General features: G+C 32.7%; 1 protein-coding gene across 1 annotated transcript in view; it reads left to right on the forward strand.

The window, feature by feature from the left end:
• Nucleotides 1–18,669, forward strand: part of LOC129752114 (uncharacterized) — a 22,017-nt gene extending 3,348 nt beyond the window's left edge. The window contains exons 3-4 of the mRNA XM_055747905.1: nucleotides 13,249–13,391; nucleotides 18,493–18,669. Of these exons, the coding sequence (XP_055603880.1) occupies nucleotides 13,249–13,391; nucleotides 18,493–18,669 (320 nt within the window). The remainder of the gene's footprint in view (nucleotides 1–13,248; nucleotides 13,392–18,492) is intronic.
• The last annotated feature ends 81 nt before the right edge of the window (nucleotides 18,670–18,750 follow it).

The following is an 18,750-nucleotide window of genomic DNA, read 5'->3' on the forward strand; positions in this document are numbered from 1 at the left end:
GTCATTTTTGTCATTTTTGTCATTTTTGTCATTTTTGTCATTTTTGTCATTTTTGTCATTTTTGTCATTTTTGTCATTTTTGTCATTTTTGTCATTTTTGTCATTTTTGTCATTTTTGTCATTTTTGTCATTTTTGTCATTTTTGTCATTTTTGTCATTTTTGTCATTTTTGTCATTTTTGTCATTTTTGTCATTTTTCTCATTTTTGTCACTTTTGTCATTTTTGTCATTTTTGTCATTTTTGTCATTGTTGTCATTTTTGGCATTTTTGTCATTTTTGACATTTTTGTCATTTTTGTCATTTTTGTCATTTTTGTCATTTTTGTCATTTTTGTCATTTTTGTCATTTTTGTCATTTTTGTCATTTTTGTCATTTTTGTCATTTTTGTCATTTTTGTCATTTTTGTCATTTTTGTCATTTTTTTTTCATTTTTGTAATTTTTGTCATTTTCGTCATTTTTGTCATTTTTGTCATTTTTGTCATTTTTGTCATTTTTGTCATTTTTGTCATTTTTGTCATTTTTGTCATTTTTGTCATTTTTGTCATTTTTGTCATTTTTGTCATTTTTGTCATTTTTGTCATTTTTGTCATTTTTGTCATTTTTGTCATTTTTGTCATTTTTGTCATTTTTGTCATTTTTGTCATTTTTGTCATTTTTGTCATTTTTGTCATTTTTGTCATTTTTGTCATTTTTGTCATTTTTGTCATTTTTGTCATTTTTGTCATTTTTGTCATTTTTGTCATTTTTGTCATTTTTGTCATTTTTGTCATTTTTGTCATTTTTGTCATTTTTGTCATTTTTGTCATTTTTGTCATTTTTGTCATTTTTGTCATTTTTGTCATTTTTGTCATTTTTGTCATTTTTGTCATTTTTGTCATTTTTGTCATTTTTGTCATTTTTGTCATTTTTGTCATTTTTGTCATTTTTGTCATTTTTGTCATTTTTTTTTCATTTTTGTAATTTTTGTCATTTTCGTCATTTTTGTCATTTTTGTCATTTTTGTCATTTTTGTCATTTTTGTCATTTTTGTCATTTTTGTCATTTTTGTCATTTTTGTCATTTTTGTCATTTTTGTCATTTTTGTCATTTTTGTCATTTTTGTCATTTTTGTCATTTTTGTCATTTTTGTCATTTTTGTCATTTTTGTCATTTTTGTCATTTTTGTCATTTTTGTCATTTTTGTCATTTTTGTCATTTTTGTCATTTTTGTCATTTTTGTCATTTTTGTCATTTTTGTCATTTTTGTCATTTTTGTCATTTTTGTCATTTTTGTCATTTTTGTCATTTTTGTCATTTTTGTCATTTTTGTCATTTTTGTCATTTTTGTCATTTTTGTCATTTTTGTCATTTTTGTCATTTTTGTCATTTTTGTCATTTTTGTCATTTTTGTCATTTTTGTCATCTTTGTCATTTTTGTCATCTTGGTCATTTTTGTCATTTTTGTCATTTTTGTCATTTTTGTCATTTTTGTCATTTTTGTCATTTTGTCATCTTGGTCATTTTTGTCATTTTTGTCATTTTTTTTTCATTTTTGTCATTTTTGTCATTTATGTCATTTTTGTCATTTTTTTCATTTTTGTGTCATTTTTGTCATTTTTGTCATTTTTGTAATTTTTGTAATTTTTGTAATTTTTGTAATTTTTGTAATTTTTGTAATTTTTGTAATTTTTGTTATTTTTGTAATTTTTGTAATTTTTGTAATTTTTGTAATTTTTGTAATTTTTGTAATTTTTGTCATTTTTGTCATTTTTGTCATTTTTGTCATTTTTGTCATTTTTGTCATTTTTGTCATTTTTGTCATTTTTGTCATTTTTGTCATTTTTGTCATTTTTGTCATTTTTGTCATTTTTGTCATTTTTGTCATTTTTGTCATTTTTGTCATTTTTGTCATTTTTGTCATTTTTGTCATTTTTGTCATTTTTGTCATTTTTGTCATTTTTGTCATTTTTGTCATTTTTGTCATTTTTGTCATTTTTGTCATTTTTGTCATTTTTGTCATTTTTGTCATTTTTGTCATTTTTGTCATTTTTGTCATTTTTGTCATTTTTGTCATTTTTGTCATTTTTGTCATTTTTGTCATTTTTGTCATTTTTGTCATTTTTGTCATTTTTGTCATTTTTGTCATTTTTGTCATTTTTGTCATTTTTGTCATTTTTGTCATTTTTGTCATTTTTGTCATTTTTGTCATTTTTGTCATTTTTGTCATTTTTGTCATTTTTGTCATTTTTGTCATTTTTGTCATTTTTGTCATTTTTGTCATTTTTGTCATTTTTGTCATTTTTGTCATTTTTGTCATTTTTGTCATTTTTGTCATTTTTGTCATTTTTGTCATTTTTGTCATTTTTGTCATTTTTGTCATTTTTGTCATTTTTGTCATTTTTGTCATTTTTGTCATTTTTGTCATTTTTGTCATTTTTGTCATTTTTGTCATTTTTGTCATTTTTGTCATTTTTGTCATTTTTGTCATTTTTGTCATTTTTGTCATTTTTGTCATTTTTGTCATTTTTGTCATTTTTGTCATTTTTGTCATTTTTGTCATTTTTGTCAGTCTTGTGAATTTCGTTTTTTTATTCAATTTAGTAAGTTTGGTCAAATTTTTTAGTTTTTTTAAATTATTGTTACCAGTTTTGCCAATTGGACCCAGTTTGCCATTTTTGTCAAATTGATCATTTTTTTCCAGTATTTAAAATTTTGTTGAGTTTGAGTATTCTATCATTGTTGTCATTTTTGAAAATTTTTCCATTTAGTCAACTTTGTAACTTTTTAAGGTTTGATCAATTTTTTCTTATCAATTTGTTCTATTTTTAAATTATAGTTAATTATTCAATTATATTATTCTTGCTTATTGTAAAATCTTTTAATTTTTATAAAAATATTATTAAATTTTCTAGACTGAGAATTATTAGATCATTTTTCAATACAGTGAATTATGCTCGGGCTTTAACATTTTCAAACAAATGGAGATGCCAGAATGATCCTTGGCCTTTTTTTATGAGGAAAAATGTGAACAAATAAGTATAAATTTTCGATGATTTTTATTTCTTTTTTTTATAAAGCAAGTAGAATCAATTTCCAAGTCTTCTGTCATTTTTTAAAATATTCTTGATAACTGTTCAGCGCTATATTGAGTATCTAAAAAAGGTGTTTATCTTTCCATTGAAATACCCCTGTTACTGTTAACCAATGCAAGGTTGTATCTGGAACCATCGGAATTTTTGAGCTGTTTATTGTACTAGAAAGAGATTTAAAATTATTCAGCTTTTTATAGATTTATTGAAGTATCGTATTCAATGTATGAAAATGCACTTCTGATATGTCTGCTCTAATGTGAGAATTAGACAGCTGTTTAGTTATGAATTGATTCTCTCAACCTTAAAAAATTACGAAGTTTAACAAACATTTTCTGAAGTTTATATTGATTTCCTGCGTACATTTTTTATTCTGGCTCTTATTTAAGACATGTTGCAATTTTGAATAAAACTTCCACATACCTTCAACTTCAACACCCAAAAATACGATTTTGTGAATCATTTATTCAACAACACTCAAAGTTCTAAAACCATCACTTGCTTCGAGTGCTACTTGGATACCTCTAGAGATTTTCACGCTTCAAAGCCGCCCATAAAAAAAGAAGGTAGGTACCCTTCAGATGGAGCAACTTAAAACCATCCATCAGCTGCCTGCAACCAAATTTGTCCCTGTGCCAGGAATTGCCAGTCATTAATTAGTGCTCATGACCCCCATCCAGCGCTCAGTTGCAGACTTTCTTCTCGTTTTCTCTCTGGAGCCACCACAAAAATCACAAATCACACACGTTGACACAAATTCGGCTATCACATCAAAATTCTACCATCGTACCGGGATTTTCCCGGGGAGCAAGCTAAGCGATTTTACTCTCGCAAGCAATGGCAACAAAACTACACGGTACTTGCATATGGTTCAAGGTATGCAATGGTAGAGTACTTCGGAGGGGTTTTTCATTCAGTTTGTTGTAGCAAAAACCCCAACAAAATCATCCATCGGTGCTGAGAGCGGGCGAGACTCTTACTTCATAACAACAAAAACACCGGGAAAACTTTACGATCCCATGTGGCAGCTAGCTTTAATTAAGTTATTTCAACACTTTGAGTTTACTGATGGAGGGATGTTCAACGTTTTCCCACGTTTTTATTTGAGTTTTTTTTTGGCTGCCCGACAACCTGCTGGGGTTGGTCCCTAGGATTTTGGAGGATTTTTGGGGTTGGGGAAGCGTGAGAGAAGAGGGTACAGGATTCATGGAACGATGCGGTTGTTGCTCACTATGGGGACCATTTCTCATGGTTTGGCACGATTACGGTTTTGGGGAAAACTTTGAAGACGTTTTTTGAAGTTCTTTGGGTACGTCAACTCAAGATGAGTTTCAATTTTTTTTTCTGCCTATGCACTATGATGAAAATTTTTTCATCTTTGAGACTTCATACTAGATTTCTGTTAATTTTCTAAGTATTCAAAGAAGTAAATAAAATCTACTTAAAATCACTCAGGAACATCTCTTTGAAATGTGTAAATTATAACCGGCAAATACTGTACTCATCCAGATTGCTCTTTTCCAAGTGCAGAGCCGAACTGAAACGGCATTGCTTCGCCACCATTCTTGGGGGTGTAGTTTTGATAAGTGCTGCTGCTGCTGCGGCTCAAACAACGGTTTTGTGCTTTTAGGAAACCACACCCACACTTGCAGCACAAAACTCCTCGTCGTTTGTCGTCATCCGAACTTGCTCGCTCCCATCAAGACATTTTATATGAAGTGGTAAAGCAAATGAGCAAAATTTACTTTGCGGGTAACCGTTGTGTTTCATTTATACAAACGTATTCTCCTGACATTTTCCCCACACTACTCCGAAATGGAAGAAATTCGACCAGGCGAAAGCTGAGCCCTTAGAAAAACGGCAGAAGCAGGAGAAAAAATAATAAAACCAAAAAAAGCAACACCCAAAAACTAAAAACCATGCTAAGAAGAGACGAACTTGAAGCAGCCAGGCAGCATATGAGCTTCAAACTAATATAAACTTGCTTTAATGGGACGCCCCTGGGGTGAAATTGCCGAAAAGATTGCTTCAATATTCTTCCCTTCTCTCTGTGGCGTTGTAAGTTTTGAAGTAACCTCCTACCTACATTTGCATGAGTGCTTACATCGAAAAGATGGGCGGGTTGAGCTTTTTACGGTGCTTGAGAGTGGTGAAAGTGGAGTTGTGCAACGTCGTTTTTTTCTCCTCAGCTGTATGAAAATTAATTTGATGAGGCAAGCCGGTGGCATGGAACATGATATTAAGTTAATATACCGAGATAATATTGATTTACAAATGAAGGAGGGTGTCATTTTTTTTAAACACTACATTTACAAAACCTGAATTCCATCCTTTAACTCGAAAACTCCATGAACTCATCGATTAACTTTTTGATCATATTCGAATTTTTTTAATATTCAAAAACGCTCGAAAAACTAAACTGTCAGAAATTGTTGAACAAATGAAGATGTGTAAAATTCCCATTGATTTTGGTAATGACGGTCGCCATGTTTTTTTTCTTAAATTTTTTAACAATCTTCTAATATATAAAGATGAGTTGGACTATATATGTTTGTATGCACCTTATACAAATCCACACCGCTTAACCGATCAGCCTGAAATTTGGTACAGTTATGTGTTTGGACCATGGGAAGGTTTTAGTAATAGTTTCGAGCCCCTCCCACCTGAGAAAAGGGACCCTCCCATAGAACTTTCGTTTTTTTCCCACAAACCAAAAGTCATGGCACCCATTTTTCAGAACCATTTTTTTCCCTTTGGCGGGGTTGTTTTCACCATCACCATGGGCCGGGCATTAGAAACGACCATCAAGAGTTCACGTGGACTGGAAAGCAAATCAAAGCCTGCTAGCGATTTACAAATTCATAGCGTTTTTGGCGGGTTTTTTTCCTTCTGCTGTTCAAAGCACGTGGTACTGGTACGAGGTATTTGATTTCAATAATGAGCCTTAATTAAGGATTGAAAAATACAATCCCTGTTAGGCATATATTGACTAGAATTTCAGTGGTTTTCAAAGTGCTCCCTACCACCGCCCGGGGGCTTTGAGAGTCTACAAGAATACACAGTGAACTGAAAAGTGAACCGTGAATAGCTATTTGGACTGGAGGCTGAAAAACTTATGAACAGCGTTTTCATAGACTCCAGCTTTTAAGAACCAACCATTTTCATATTTTTAGGATTCCTTATAAAGAAAAAAAATTAATAAGATTCAGAGCTATACATTGAAGGCTGCAATTTCAATGCTTTGATAGCCGCCGGGAAATTTAAACGGGGGAGTAGAAATTTTATTAGAGAAATCAATCGGAGGTTTTAAGCTTTATACAATTCTATTTCATTGACCAATTTATAACTTTTGATTCATTTTTGGCCATCAATGTGTTCAATTCTACCATCCAATTTGGAAATAAATCGTTTGGTAATGCAAGTTCAAACAAATGATATCAAAGAATTTTAACATTGATCACTCTTCAAAATAATAAATAAAATGATTGTATCCGAGGATAAAAAACTAAAATAGAACTCAAATCAGACCATTTCCATAACATTTAAATGGTAGTTTCGGTTCAGAGATGATTTATTTTCGATAACTCCAAGAAACTTTTAGTAAAAGTTTCTACATTTAAGAAAAACTAATCATAAAACAGTGTTCAATTAAAAAGCGAAAAAAGCACACATACAATTAAAAACATGCAAAATGAGTCTTAAACATAGTTCAACAAGGTTCGGAAGTGTTTTCTGGAAATTTTTAAGTGAATAAAACTTAAATATACCATTGTACAAGAAGATCATCCATCTTGAAAAGTGGGATAATCTCCAAAAGAGATTTTCATCGAATGGAGAATGGGAACGATAGAAAATAATTTTATCATTTGCATTTAAAAAATTAAAGGCCAAATCTACTCGAGATTCTTAGAAAAAGGTGGGTTAAATGATGAATATAAAGCTTCCAACATTTCGAAAAATCAAACGACTCATTTTGATTTATATTTTTTGTGAACCCGAACAAGGCCGGGTAAAATAAGCTAGTGTTGGATAAAGTTAACTATTTGAAATCATTATACTTGTAAAGCAGAGATTATTTTTGGTAATTTTGATTGCGACGGTCGCCATGCTATTTCTTTCTATTTCTATAATAATCGAAAAATCAAATTGTCAAACGTTGTAATACACACGAGGCTTAGTAAAACTTTTGACAGTTGGCACATTCTAGAAGTACACTAATTTACTTGAAAATTTAAAAAAAATAGTCGCAAAGGGTCACAAATTGGATTTCCTTCAAAATGAATATAAGTTTGTCATTAAAAAAACTATAGTTGTTTGTGTTTTGATCGATTATACGTGAATTCACGCAAGAAATGACCATTTTTAACTTCAGTACTTTGATTTCCTGTTCTCTATGTGGAAATATTTCCTGTTCTCGCTGTGTGTTTTCAAATAAGTTGTTGAAAAAACAATCACCCACAATTTATTGCGCGTAGTTCCTCAATTGAACAACAACTAACCAAGTAATGCCGCTTAAAAGTTGTGACGAGAATTTACCCAGTTTAATCAGAAATGGGTAGTGGATTGAATTCACGTCACGAAATTTCAAGTTATTCTTAACCATTCTTTAAAGCCTTCAAATTTTATATACACTTTTAGAAGGGATATTTTGATATTGTGACTTTTACAATCATAAACTTTCAGAATCTTTTCCAAAATTTTCCATATTTTGACAGGCACTTGAAAAAAAAAACATATTGAGGAACCATACGTTAAAATAACTTTTTTATTTGAAGATTTACCAAAAAATATTTTGAATTGTTTTTGCAATATTTTTGTTTTTTATTTCAAAATAACGGACTAGTTAAAAAATCAACTAATTTAGGTTCAATTTGTAAAAACTCGTTCATATGGAGGGTCAAAACACTCAAAACAGTTTTCAGAGCATATAAAATTTTACAAAATTTCAAATTTTATGGCGTGAATTCACTCATTCGCGCTGAAGTAACTCAGTTGAATTCCAATCGATTTCTATAGAATTCAGTATTTTAGAATCGACTCATCTTTTCAAAGAAGACCATTTTTTTGTTTGAACATGTTAAAGTTTGTCTAATAAAATTAAATGGTTTCCTTTTTTGACAAATTCTTTTATCTACACAATTTGGCAGTATTTTGGCAGATAAATTTCAAGAAGTCTTTTAATGTGAGTAGGCTGCGGCCGTGGACGACGGGTGTGATTTTTTTCGCTGTCAATTTTAACTCCTGAAGAAAAAATCATTTTTCACTATCATTTGTGCTGAAAATTTGTTCAGATGTTGGAGATTCTCAGTGTGTTTTCAATGCAATCAGTATCAGGAATGCTGCGAGAAGTAAAATCAACGCTTTGCAACAGGTCAGTTTTTTATTAGCTGACCAGAAGGGCCAGCTACAACAACCCTTGAATTCCTATCCAAGTCACGGGGATTTAGGTGAGACTATGCCTCATGCGGCCGCTTTTGGTAGGCTACCCGATCAGGAGAGCATATCAAAATAATAACTCAAACGTATCTCACCAAGATATTTACATCTGATTCAGTTATAATTAAGTACTCCAAATTTTCGATTTTAAGTTTCGCCAATCTGAATTATATCTTATTCTGATTGACAAACTTGAATGGGGTTGAGCTCATATTCAATGATCAAGATTTTTTTCGGATTGTCCTAAAATAAAATGGTTATATCTTATTTTGATATACGTACAACTTTTTCTGAAACACGGACATCGAAGTCAACGGCTCAAACCTTACATTAACGAGTTTCGCTCAATAGATTCATAAGATTGAATCCAACTTTTGGGAAACCAAAAATGGGGCATGGTTTTATCAAATAATGTGGTTTATTGACCTTCCACTAGAAAATTTTCTTGAAGCACTCATATCTTGATAAGTTATAATTTTGATATAATTTGTTCTGTCCAATATCAAACTATGCTATCAGAACGAGATATAATCTTGATAGGAGCATATCAAAAACTGATATAATTTAGCTATGATCGTATAGATTTTTTGATATAATTTGAGATATTTTAACATCCTACGAGTACTGAATTATAACTCATTTAGATAGAAAAAAAATAAGTATCAAAATATCTCATTTTGATAAAATTCTGTTTTTCCCTCCTGATCGGGTAGCAGAGCAGATGTTACGAAGAACCTCGGGTTGGCTTTGACGAGGGGTGACACTCGTCAAGAAATCCAAAACAACGTATAGTGTGTACTCGATGAGGTGGCCGGCCAATAGGAACTGCTGCTGCGTTATGTCTTAGGGCTCGAAGAACGCACGTGGTGAACCAGGTGGCAATGGTGGTGCCGAACCTTCAATTTCGGACCTCGTGGAATTTTTAAGGGTCCCAAATGTTGCTGAGCGATTGCTTCACACTTTGACCAACCCCAGGTAAGAGCAAGTAGAGCGATTGTTGGCAACTTACGGATTTGGGTGCAGGATTGTCCATTCCTGCCTTTTAAATATTCCCGAAAAATTTTATAGTGTAAAGACAAGTATCCTTTTCAAAAGAAAAAGAGGTAAGATGTAAAAAGTGTTCCTATTTTTTTCATATGTTAAAAATAGCTTAACTCTATTATGGGGTTTAGCGGGGGGTTGGACAGGACATCAAACGATCGGAAGACTGATATACAATGGATTGTGGGTTCAAGCCAGCCGGAGTATCTCGACAAATTGAGAATCATGAGTAGGTTACTTAGGTACCTTTTCAAGATTCTTTATTTGTTTCGAACAGTTTGAAGGGAGTAAGATGAGTCGAACCTGTCCCAAGCCAGTGGTAACGGACCCCTTGGTTGTGCTGCAATTATTGTTGATGAGTTAAGCATGAACAATATTTGAATATGCGATCGAGACTTCCCGTACCGCCTCGGGTCGAAAGACCTATCAGCCACTGGTGGGTCAAACATACATACATACATACATACAATTTGGCAGTATTTTGGCAGTATTTGTTGACTTCAAAACGTATTATGCATTTTTCGAAAAAAATCAACCCATACATTTTTAATAATTATTTTGTAAAAGTTTTCAACATTTACACTTTTTGAAATAAAAAATTTGATTTTCAAAACAGTTTAAAAATGTCAGATTTCTTCTTCACTTTTTTTCATTGGTTTTGTGTGATTGGAATTATCAAAATTATTGACAAGTTTGGGATTTTATGAAACGCCAACGGATAAAAATCACTGGTTAGCAGTACAAGCGCGTGAAATGTGTCACTTGTGGTTAAAAAGATCGTCATTTTAGTAAAAAAAATTCAATAATTTCATTGTCTGTTAGGATTAGGTATAGAAAGTTAAAACTTTTTAAATATTTAAAATCATTTGCTAGAGATCCTTGCCATTTGTCTTATACAGACTTACTCTTGGAAAATGTTATTATTTTTTGAATATCAATAGTTTATTTGTAAATTACTATCAGAATAGCCCTAAAACTACACATATACAAAGGAAAGAAAATAGAAATTTCACATTTAACAACAACAGCATACGGGCTTTTAAATGCTTTGATTCCATCATGAGAGGTGTTTGTTTGCAAGTCTTTGAAAATTAAATTTTTGAAGATTTCAAAATACCATTTTGACTAAATTTCAAAATACAAACTAAATTTTGTTTATTCGAAACTCAATTTATTGGCTTTCAAAAGTAGAAAACAGTTTCTAGAAATTTAAACTTTAGACTGAGTTAATACCTGGCTGTTAGCTATTAAATTATTCTTTCTTTAATTGATGGTAAAATTCAGATGTCTTATTATTAGCTTTAAAATCTTAATTCAGATTTTAATCTGAATTGAGATAAAGATTTTCGGAAGATTCTTTGTTCATACATTCAAAGTTGTTTTTCTGTCTATATAAGTTCAGATATAAAACGAATCAAAGATGACTTAAAAATACAAGTAGAGTTCTGTTTTCTGTTGTTTTGATTTGATTTTAATTCATTTGATTGACAACCTTCACATCAGAACTCAAGTTGAATAGATATACAAAGATCTACAGATTTAAATGTTAGCTTTATAATTTTGAGTCCAATATTCTAGAATCTTTTAAAATAAATTTTAATGAAATTCGCTATCTTTTAATCCATTAATGTTGTAAAAAAAAAACATCAAATTTATTTATATTAATAATGTTGTGGAATCATTAGAATTTTGCATATTCTGATCAAATCATTTTTATTTATGCATCTATAGAATCGATATTTTAAGAAGCTTTATTTCACTTTTACGAAATTCAACAAACTATATTTAGTCTATATTGCATTTTTCTTGACATTTTGCCTTTGTTTTTTTTCTTATTTCCTCTGATATTTCCTCTGATTATAAAATTTTGACGAGATAAGATCGTTTTGAATTATGAGTTTTATATAAAAAAATATTTTTTAAACTTTTCATTTCTGACTTAAAAACGTCTTTCTGCCTTTGGACTGTTGATTGATTGATTGTTTTTATCTTATCTATTCTTACTTCCCGGCCTTAACAAATTTTAATTCATCGCCTGTACTTCCCTTACTCTGACTTTAAAATGTTTGCTTCTGAAATACTGATTTACGATTTTTGACTGTTAACTACAGATTTTTTTAAATTGAAAGCCTTCAAGTGGTATTTTTTCGTTTCCTATTCCTGATTTATCCCATATGATTGGATACTTTCATATTCAAACTTCTAATTTTTTTATTCTCAATTTTCGTTTTCTGGCTTCAACTTTTTTCGTCCAACATTACAATTTTGAGTTTTTACTCTATACTTTGAACTCTACTGCTCAATTTTGGATAATTGCTGATTGGGTTTGGCCTAAGGTTGCCAGATTGCCCGGTTTTATCTGGGTTTGTCCGGATATTCATTACACAATTTGGATATAGTCCTGCCCGGCACGGTTGCCGTTGAGTAATTCCTGAGTTTCGACCAAATTTACTCGGATATTGCCCGGATTTTTGGTTGTTAATTTTTAAAACCAATGCCTGTGTTTTGCCAGGATTTAGATAGAAAATGCCCGGATTTGTTTGGCCCGGATACGTGTAGATAAAATTCTTGCAACCTTAATTTAACCTAATAACAGAGAGGTTTTTTATTTTTGACTTTATACGTTCGACTTATTTGTTGATGTAAATTTAAGGTTGCCAGATGGCCCGTTTTTTCCGGATTTGCCCGGGTATTTGAAACAAAATTTGGCAAAAGTCCTGTCCGACCCGGTTGCCCGGATTGCATTAAAAAAAAAACGGATTTTGCCCGGCTCTATTCATTTTATTTGCCAAATCAAACAAAACAACAAATTATGTTAAATTTTTTTACAAATATCCCTTCCAAAATGAAATTTTGTCCAGCAAGTTCTATAAAAATGATCATGAAAGGTTTTTTGACAAACTAAAATACAATTTAAAGGGTTTCAATCAGCAGGTTTCTGATGCGTTTTGATGAATAGGTAATGTTTTTCAAATTTTTCTTTCTAGGTTTTTGTTCATTAATTCCTGGTTTTTGACCAAATTTGCATGGATATTGCCCGGATTATTTTCTCGACAAATTTGATATCAATGTTCATTGTGTATTTTCCATATTCCCTGTATCACATTTCGAGTTTATTCAAACTTTATTTTTCATATTTTCTTATTTTCCTAATTTTATCACGCCCTATTGTTTTTCGCAATCCAAGCGATAAAATTACCTTTTCTCCTGATCAGGGAATCCGAAAATCGATATTCTCCGATAGAATTTGCCGATCAAAACACCCGTGAGAGAGATTTTCATCCGCAAGAACACAATACTGGTGCTCATCAACTTCAATTTTGCTCTCGATAAGTTGTGCGTTCCGATTCAAATTGATCTTCTCTTGTAACGTTAAGGATAAGTTCTCGCTCGCTCCCGGACGTGAGAAAATTTCTCACTATTTTGCATGGAGTTAAGAGCGCGGAGAGTCAGAATGGAAGTAAATAGCAAGAAAAGGCACTCTTTGTGCGTTTGTTTTTTCGTTCGCTTCCAGTTTTGTCGGAGAATATTCTCAGAAATAGAACTGACCGAGAGAAAATAATTTCGGACGAGTTATCTTGACCGGCATTGGAAAGGGATCAGAAGTCATCGCGTTCTCATATTTATCGCTAAGTGTTACACAAGCGATGAACCAGTTATCATTATCAGATCTGCTCGTTTTGCTTCCCTGCTCCCGATAGGTCTTGAACCCCCATCTTGCGCCTCTCTGGGGCCCATATATAAATATTCCACTAAAGCTTTGCTCAATGAATGTTTGAGTCAAGTCCTGTCAAGTCTTTTAATGGGGTTCTTCCTACGTATCGGTGGTCGAGTGGTTGGCGTGGTAAGACGGTAATCGCTAGGTCCACTGATGGCAAGGGTTCGATTCCCATCTCGGTACTGGATGTTAAATGTTGATCTTAAGTTGTCCATGTCATTTATTCAGTCTGTAAAGCCTAAATGGGCTAAGACGGTATATGTCTTTTTTAAAAAATAGGGTCATTCCCTTTGCACCTGCAAAGGGAAACGACCGATTATGTGAATTACATATGCTGTGCACCCAAATACTTTGCAACACGTTCTTCGTGTTTTTATCTGCTACTCATATTTTGTCATGAAAAACACTTTTTATTGTTAAAACTAAGAAAATTTTCGATTTTATCCAAACGTTTCTCAAAGCAACCTTTGAAATCATTGAATGTAAAACGCCTTAGTGTAGGCAAGTAATGTTCTAAAACATTAGTGGATCAAAACGACTCGAAAACAACACAATTTTTACAGTGAAACTCAATTCATTCTCTTATTTAATTCGAAACTTGTGAAATTTTTTTTAAAATTTTATCTTCACATGAAATCAAGTGGTTTTAAAACATTTTTCAATGAAATAATGAATAATTCTTAAATTTTGGACTTTATGTTCAACTGTGTCGGTTTCTACTAAATTTTTCTACTGCTGTTGGCAACAAAATAAGTAAACCGATTCGATTTCTAGTACTTCAATATCCAGATTAAACGGGTAAATACGGAGGGCATTTTGTTCGGATATTTAAAGTTTGATAAATTTTCAGTTTATTATAAAGCAACTATTTATAACAGTTTTCATTAATTGATAATTTGAATATATTCTTTGAACAACAAATAAAATCAATGTAGAGGATGTTTGAAGCAATCACCTTTGCGAAAAAGCCTATTTTATTTGCTCATTTTTTATAACTTAAATTAGGAATAGCCACCATAAAATTTAATTTGATTGTTATTCACGTTACATTGAATATCTGGTAATTATTTTATTTCAAATTATAAGATAAAGATTTCCTGAACTCATTTGTGCAGGTAGAATTTTCTTAACGCTTTGCAAATCTTCAATACTTATTAATATATTGTCGTTGTCGTTTCATCCCACAAGGGCATTTTGGGCAGAATTACAGCATGGATCATCTAAAATATGGACGCACTGTTTATTATACCATAGCGCTCCTAGTTGTCGGATCTGGAACGTTTTGACAGTACCTTGTTCGGAAATGTTTCCTCTATCAGTGCCGAAAATTTCATTACGGTTCGTTTTGAGCCAAAAAAGTTACACGTGATGGAAGCCGCGAGACGAAAATTAATTTTGGACACCCACGTCAAAAACCCGGCGTGGTCGGGTTCAAAAATCGCGAAATCTGTAAAAACGGCCAAATCGACCTTGTGCAGCGTTCTCAAATGGTTCCGTGAGATGCATACTATCGTTCGACAGGTTCATACCAAGCGTTATAGTAGACCTAAGGATCGAAAACTGCATTTGAAGGTGTTGAGAACGATCAAGGTAAACTCAGGGCAGTCGGACTATGACACCGCCAAGAAATTCAATGCGGACTGATGCACTGTCAGAAGGATTCGTCTGCGCAAAGGAATACGATCTTATCGGGCCAGTAAGCAACAAAACCGGATATTGAAGAAGAATGTAGAAGCCAAAGAACGGGCCCGAAAAGGACATCAACCCACCCAACTGCCCTCAATTCCGACCTATCGAAATATATTGGGCAATTATCAAGCAGAAGATGAAGAAGAATGGTAGGACGACTTGGGATGCAACAGAGATGAAGAGATTGTGAACAAAATAGTCGCTGAGGTCAGTGAATAGGGTGTCCAAATTATGATTAATGGTTCTCTAAGAAAAGTTCGAAATTTCATCAAAACAACATCAGAATATTTTTTTTATTTTTTTTACTTTAAAGTGCAATAAAAACCCTACATTTTGAGTACAAAACATTTTTATATCGTTTACCTAGCTCCGAGATAGACCCTTTTTAATGCGCCCAGATTTTGGGTGATCCATGCTTTAAACAAAATACGGTGGTCAAATCGTGCGCAAAATATTTGGACTGCTAGTGAGGAGATATTTTGAAAAAAATTGTGAAGAACAGTAAAACGAACTTTTTACCGGGCATCTGGCAGGTTCTTTGTCACAAACTTTTTGACAAGTCTCGCTTGTATTTTTTGGAGATTTCAAATTTGATGTCTACTACAAAGAGGGGGCTGATAATCTAAGGAAACTGCAAAGCAGTCAGCTATTCAGAACGATTGACACGATGAATGGAAAGATGACTGTCTGCATAGCACTTCAATGGGTCCCACAAAGTTAATTCTTTGCTTTTTTTTGTGGTGAAATGATAAAAATTCAAATATGTTGTTTTTGTGCCGAAGGATGACAATTGTCAAAATTTGTCATAACTTTGACAAAATTAAAAATTTTGGTTAGTTTTGAAGGCAAAGCTTAAGGAACCATAAAACGTAATCAAAAAATGCTTTGACTTGGAAAAAAGGGTGGTTCAAGTTATACATTAAAGATGGCGCACATGCCAAAAATTCTTCTTCATAGGACACTATCTCAAAAACCACAAATCAGAACGTCAAAAAAAAAAAAATTCCACAAGTAAACATTACATTCTTGGGCAGCTTTACTGAAAATTTCTTCAATTTCTATTCATGTACTCAAAAGTTACTCACAAAACAAAGTGTTGCTTTTTTCGGATACGCTGCTCATAAGAAACATTTCATGATCGAATTTTGAAAACCGACCATACAATTTTTGAAGAAAAATCGACTAAACCAGAACTGTGAAAAATTTCAGCTTAATTGGATTTAATTTAAAGGTGACGCAATGCGCTCAAAATTTTGATTTTTGTTCCTTCAAAAATCGCCTAAGCGATATTCAAATTCCAATCCACAATTCTTTTTACTATAATAGCTCATTTGTTGTTCAAGGTATCGTTAACTGGAATCAGCTACCGAACGTGATTAAAAACATAACTCAAAGAAGAGGATTCAGGGAGAGTTTATTGGCAAAACAAAACGAAACAAATAAAGACACATGTTGATTAGTAGGCACATTTTCAGAAACAGTAATAGAATAATTAAGGTTGCCAGATTGCCCGGTTTTATCCGGATTTGCCCGTATATTTAATACTAAATTTTAGAACATTCCGGTCCTGCCCAGTTGCCCGGATTTCATTGAAATATGCCCGAATTTCGCCCGGATTTTTTCACTTTAGTTGGCAAATAAAACAAAAAAAAAAATCAAATTGTATTGTAAATTTTTTTTTATTTTCTACCAAAACTAAAAATTATTAGAAGATTTTGCAAAAATGATCATGAAAGGATTTTTAGAAGACCAAAATACGATTTCAAATTTGATTTTAAATTTTGATGAAAAAAATTTTTTTTTTCAATTTTCTCATCTTGATTTTTGTTTTTTGAAAATCGAAATTTTGTTTTTTATGCCAAGAAATGCGTGAAGCATTGAGATTTGGTTAGAAACATTTTGGTAAAAAATCGATTTTCTTGGAATGTTTTTTGAAAAAGTTTATTTGTTTGAGGTACGTTCCATGCACTTTAAAGTTATTTGGTCTAAAAATTAACATTTTCAAAGTTTATGGAAATTATTTGATAAACATGAGATATCAAAGAAAGAAAGAACGTAAAGGATCATGAATTAATCGAAAAAGATACAACGGCTTATCGACGATTTTTTCGAATAAAAATATGATATTTAAGTCTTAAATCTTTCTTTGATATTTCATGTTGCGCTAATACGTTCCATCCCCTTTGAAAATGTGATAATTTTCAGGTACGAAGATGTACCAAGACGAACTCAGAACATGAGGTTTGATCAAAATTATAATGTCGATTCCTCCGATTTCCTTTAGTCCCGCCTTATGAGATTTTTGAATGGTCAAAGATTCGAAACTTTGTTTCCTGGTCAATCTACAAAAGGTGTATGGTCGGTTTGCGTAATTCGACAAGACCCATTCGGGTGCCACCCTCATATAGGTACAACAGAAATGAATCAAACATGACGAAAATCAGGAAAAACTCTCTGGAGCCACTCTCTAGTAGTCAGCATTTCAAGATATTTTTTTTATTTTAAACCCTTCATGATGTTGATTATTTGAATGCAGAGTGTGGGGATTGTTTGAAATGTTTTATTCTTGCATTTTAAACTACTTGAAAGAACTTTTCTATACTTTCCTTAAACAATTTTCTCACTTGATGTGTCACCGAATCGAGTTTCGTTTTATTTTTTTCCCTCCCCAGCACAATCACTCACGTACATCGTGCAGCTATAATGTCGGATTTTTTTTCATCTTCGTATCGAGAAGATACCTAAAGGTTCTTCTCTGGTCGGAAGAAGCCTTCAGGCTTCAACCAACCAAACAAAGAGGACCCGAACCAGAAACAAAACCAGCCAACAGCCAGTCAACAACAAAGTGCACGAACATTCCATACATACATAATGGAACCGGAACGATCCATTCGAGGCACATTCCGTGAAGGAATAAAAATGAAAACAATCTCGCAAAATCATAAATTTGTTATTCCCTTTCCTTTGTATATTCTTTTTTTTCTTGGTGTGTATTTGTTGCTTCTTGTGTGTTGTTTCTTAGGCTGCTAGCTACTAGCAGCTGCAGCAAATCGTCGTCGTCTTCGTCGTCCAACTCCAAGTCCATGTCGTCTGCTAGATCTGCTTAGCTAAAAAAGGAGTGGGTGGTTGAAGAAGAAGTTGACTTTTACCGGTGTATGAATGTGTCACATCATCATCGTTCCGGCAACAACCTTTTTTAACCGAGCAAACTGTTTGTAATGGAGAAAACTGGGGTGAAAAAAAACTCGCTTCTATGCTCGAAAAATAAACAAAATCCTCCCACCAACACTTTACTCTGCACAGCTCACGTCCTTGGGCCTTCGTTCGGCAGGTTTGGCGGAAATTCATCACGTCGCTATTTGTCGTAGGGTAATGCTTCCTTATTCGAAAGCTTGTTTCATAGTTAAGCTTCAAGAAAACTTTGAAGGATTATTCAGAGGACATCTCTGGAAAAGTCAAATGAAAATTCACGCTCATGAATATGTAGAATTCTTTTACCCTACTTTATTTGTTTTTTTTTTCTTTCCACATTTCCTAGACTGGTATGGGCAGTAAAAATCGTCACGATGTTGGGAACAACTCTAAAGCCACATTCTCTCGTCACAGCTCCTTCCAATGGCTTGTTATGAATGGAACGAGCTCATGTTGGAAAATTGACGAAAAGTGCTACCGAACTGCCATGGCACGAATTGGGCGGAAATGTCAAAATACCTAGTCACAGTATGACAAATTATCAGTCAAATGGGTGGAACCGGATGTGCGGCTAGGGAGCAAGCGAAAACGAACTACCAACAGG

This window comes from Uranotaenia lowii, chromosome 3 (assembly GCF_029784155.1).
Source record: "Uranotaenia lowii strain MFRU-FL chromosome 3, ASM2978415v1, whole genome shotgun sequence".
NCBI lineage: Eukaryota > Metazoa > Arthropoda > Insecta > Diptera > Culicidae > Uranotaenia > Uranotaenia lowii.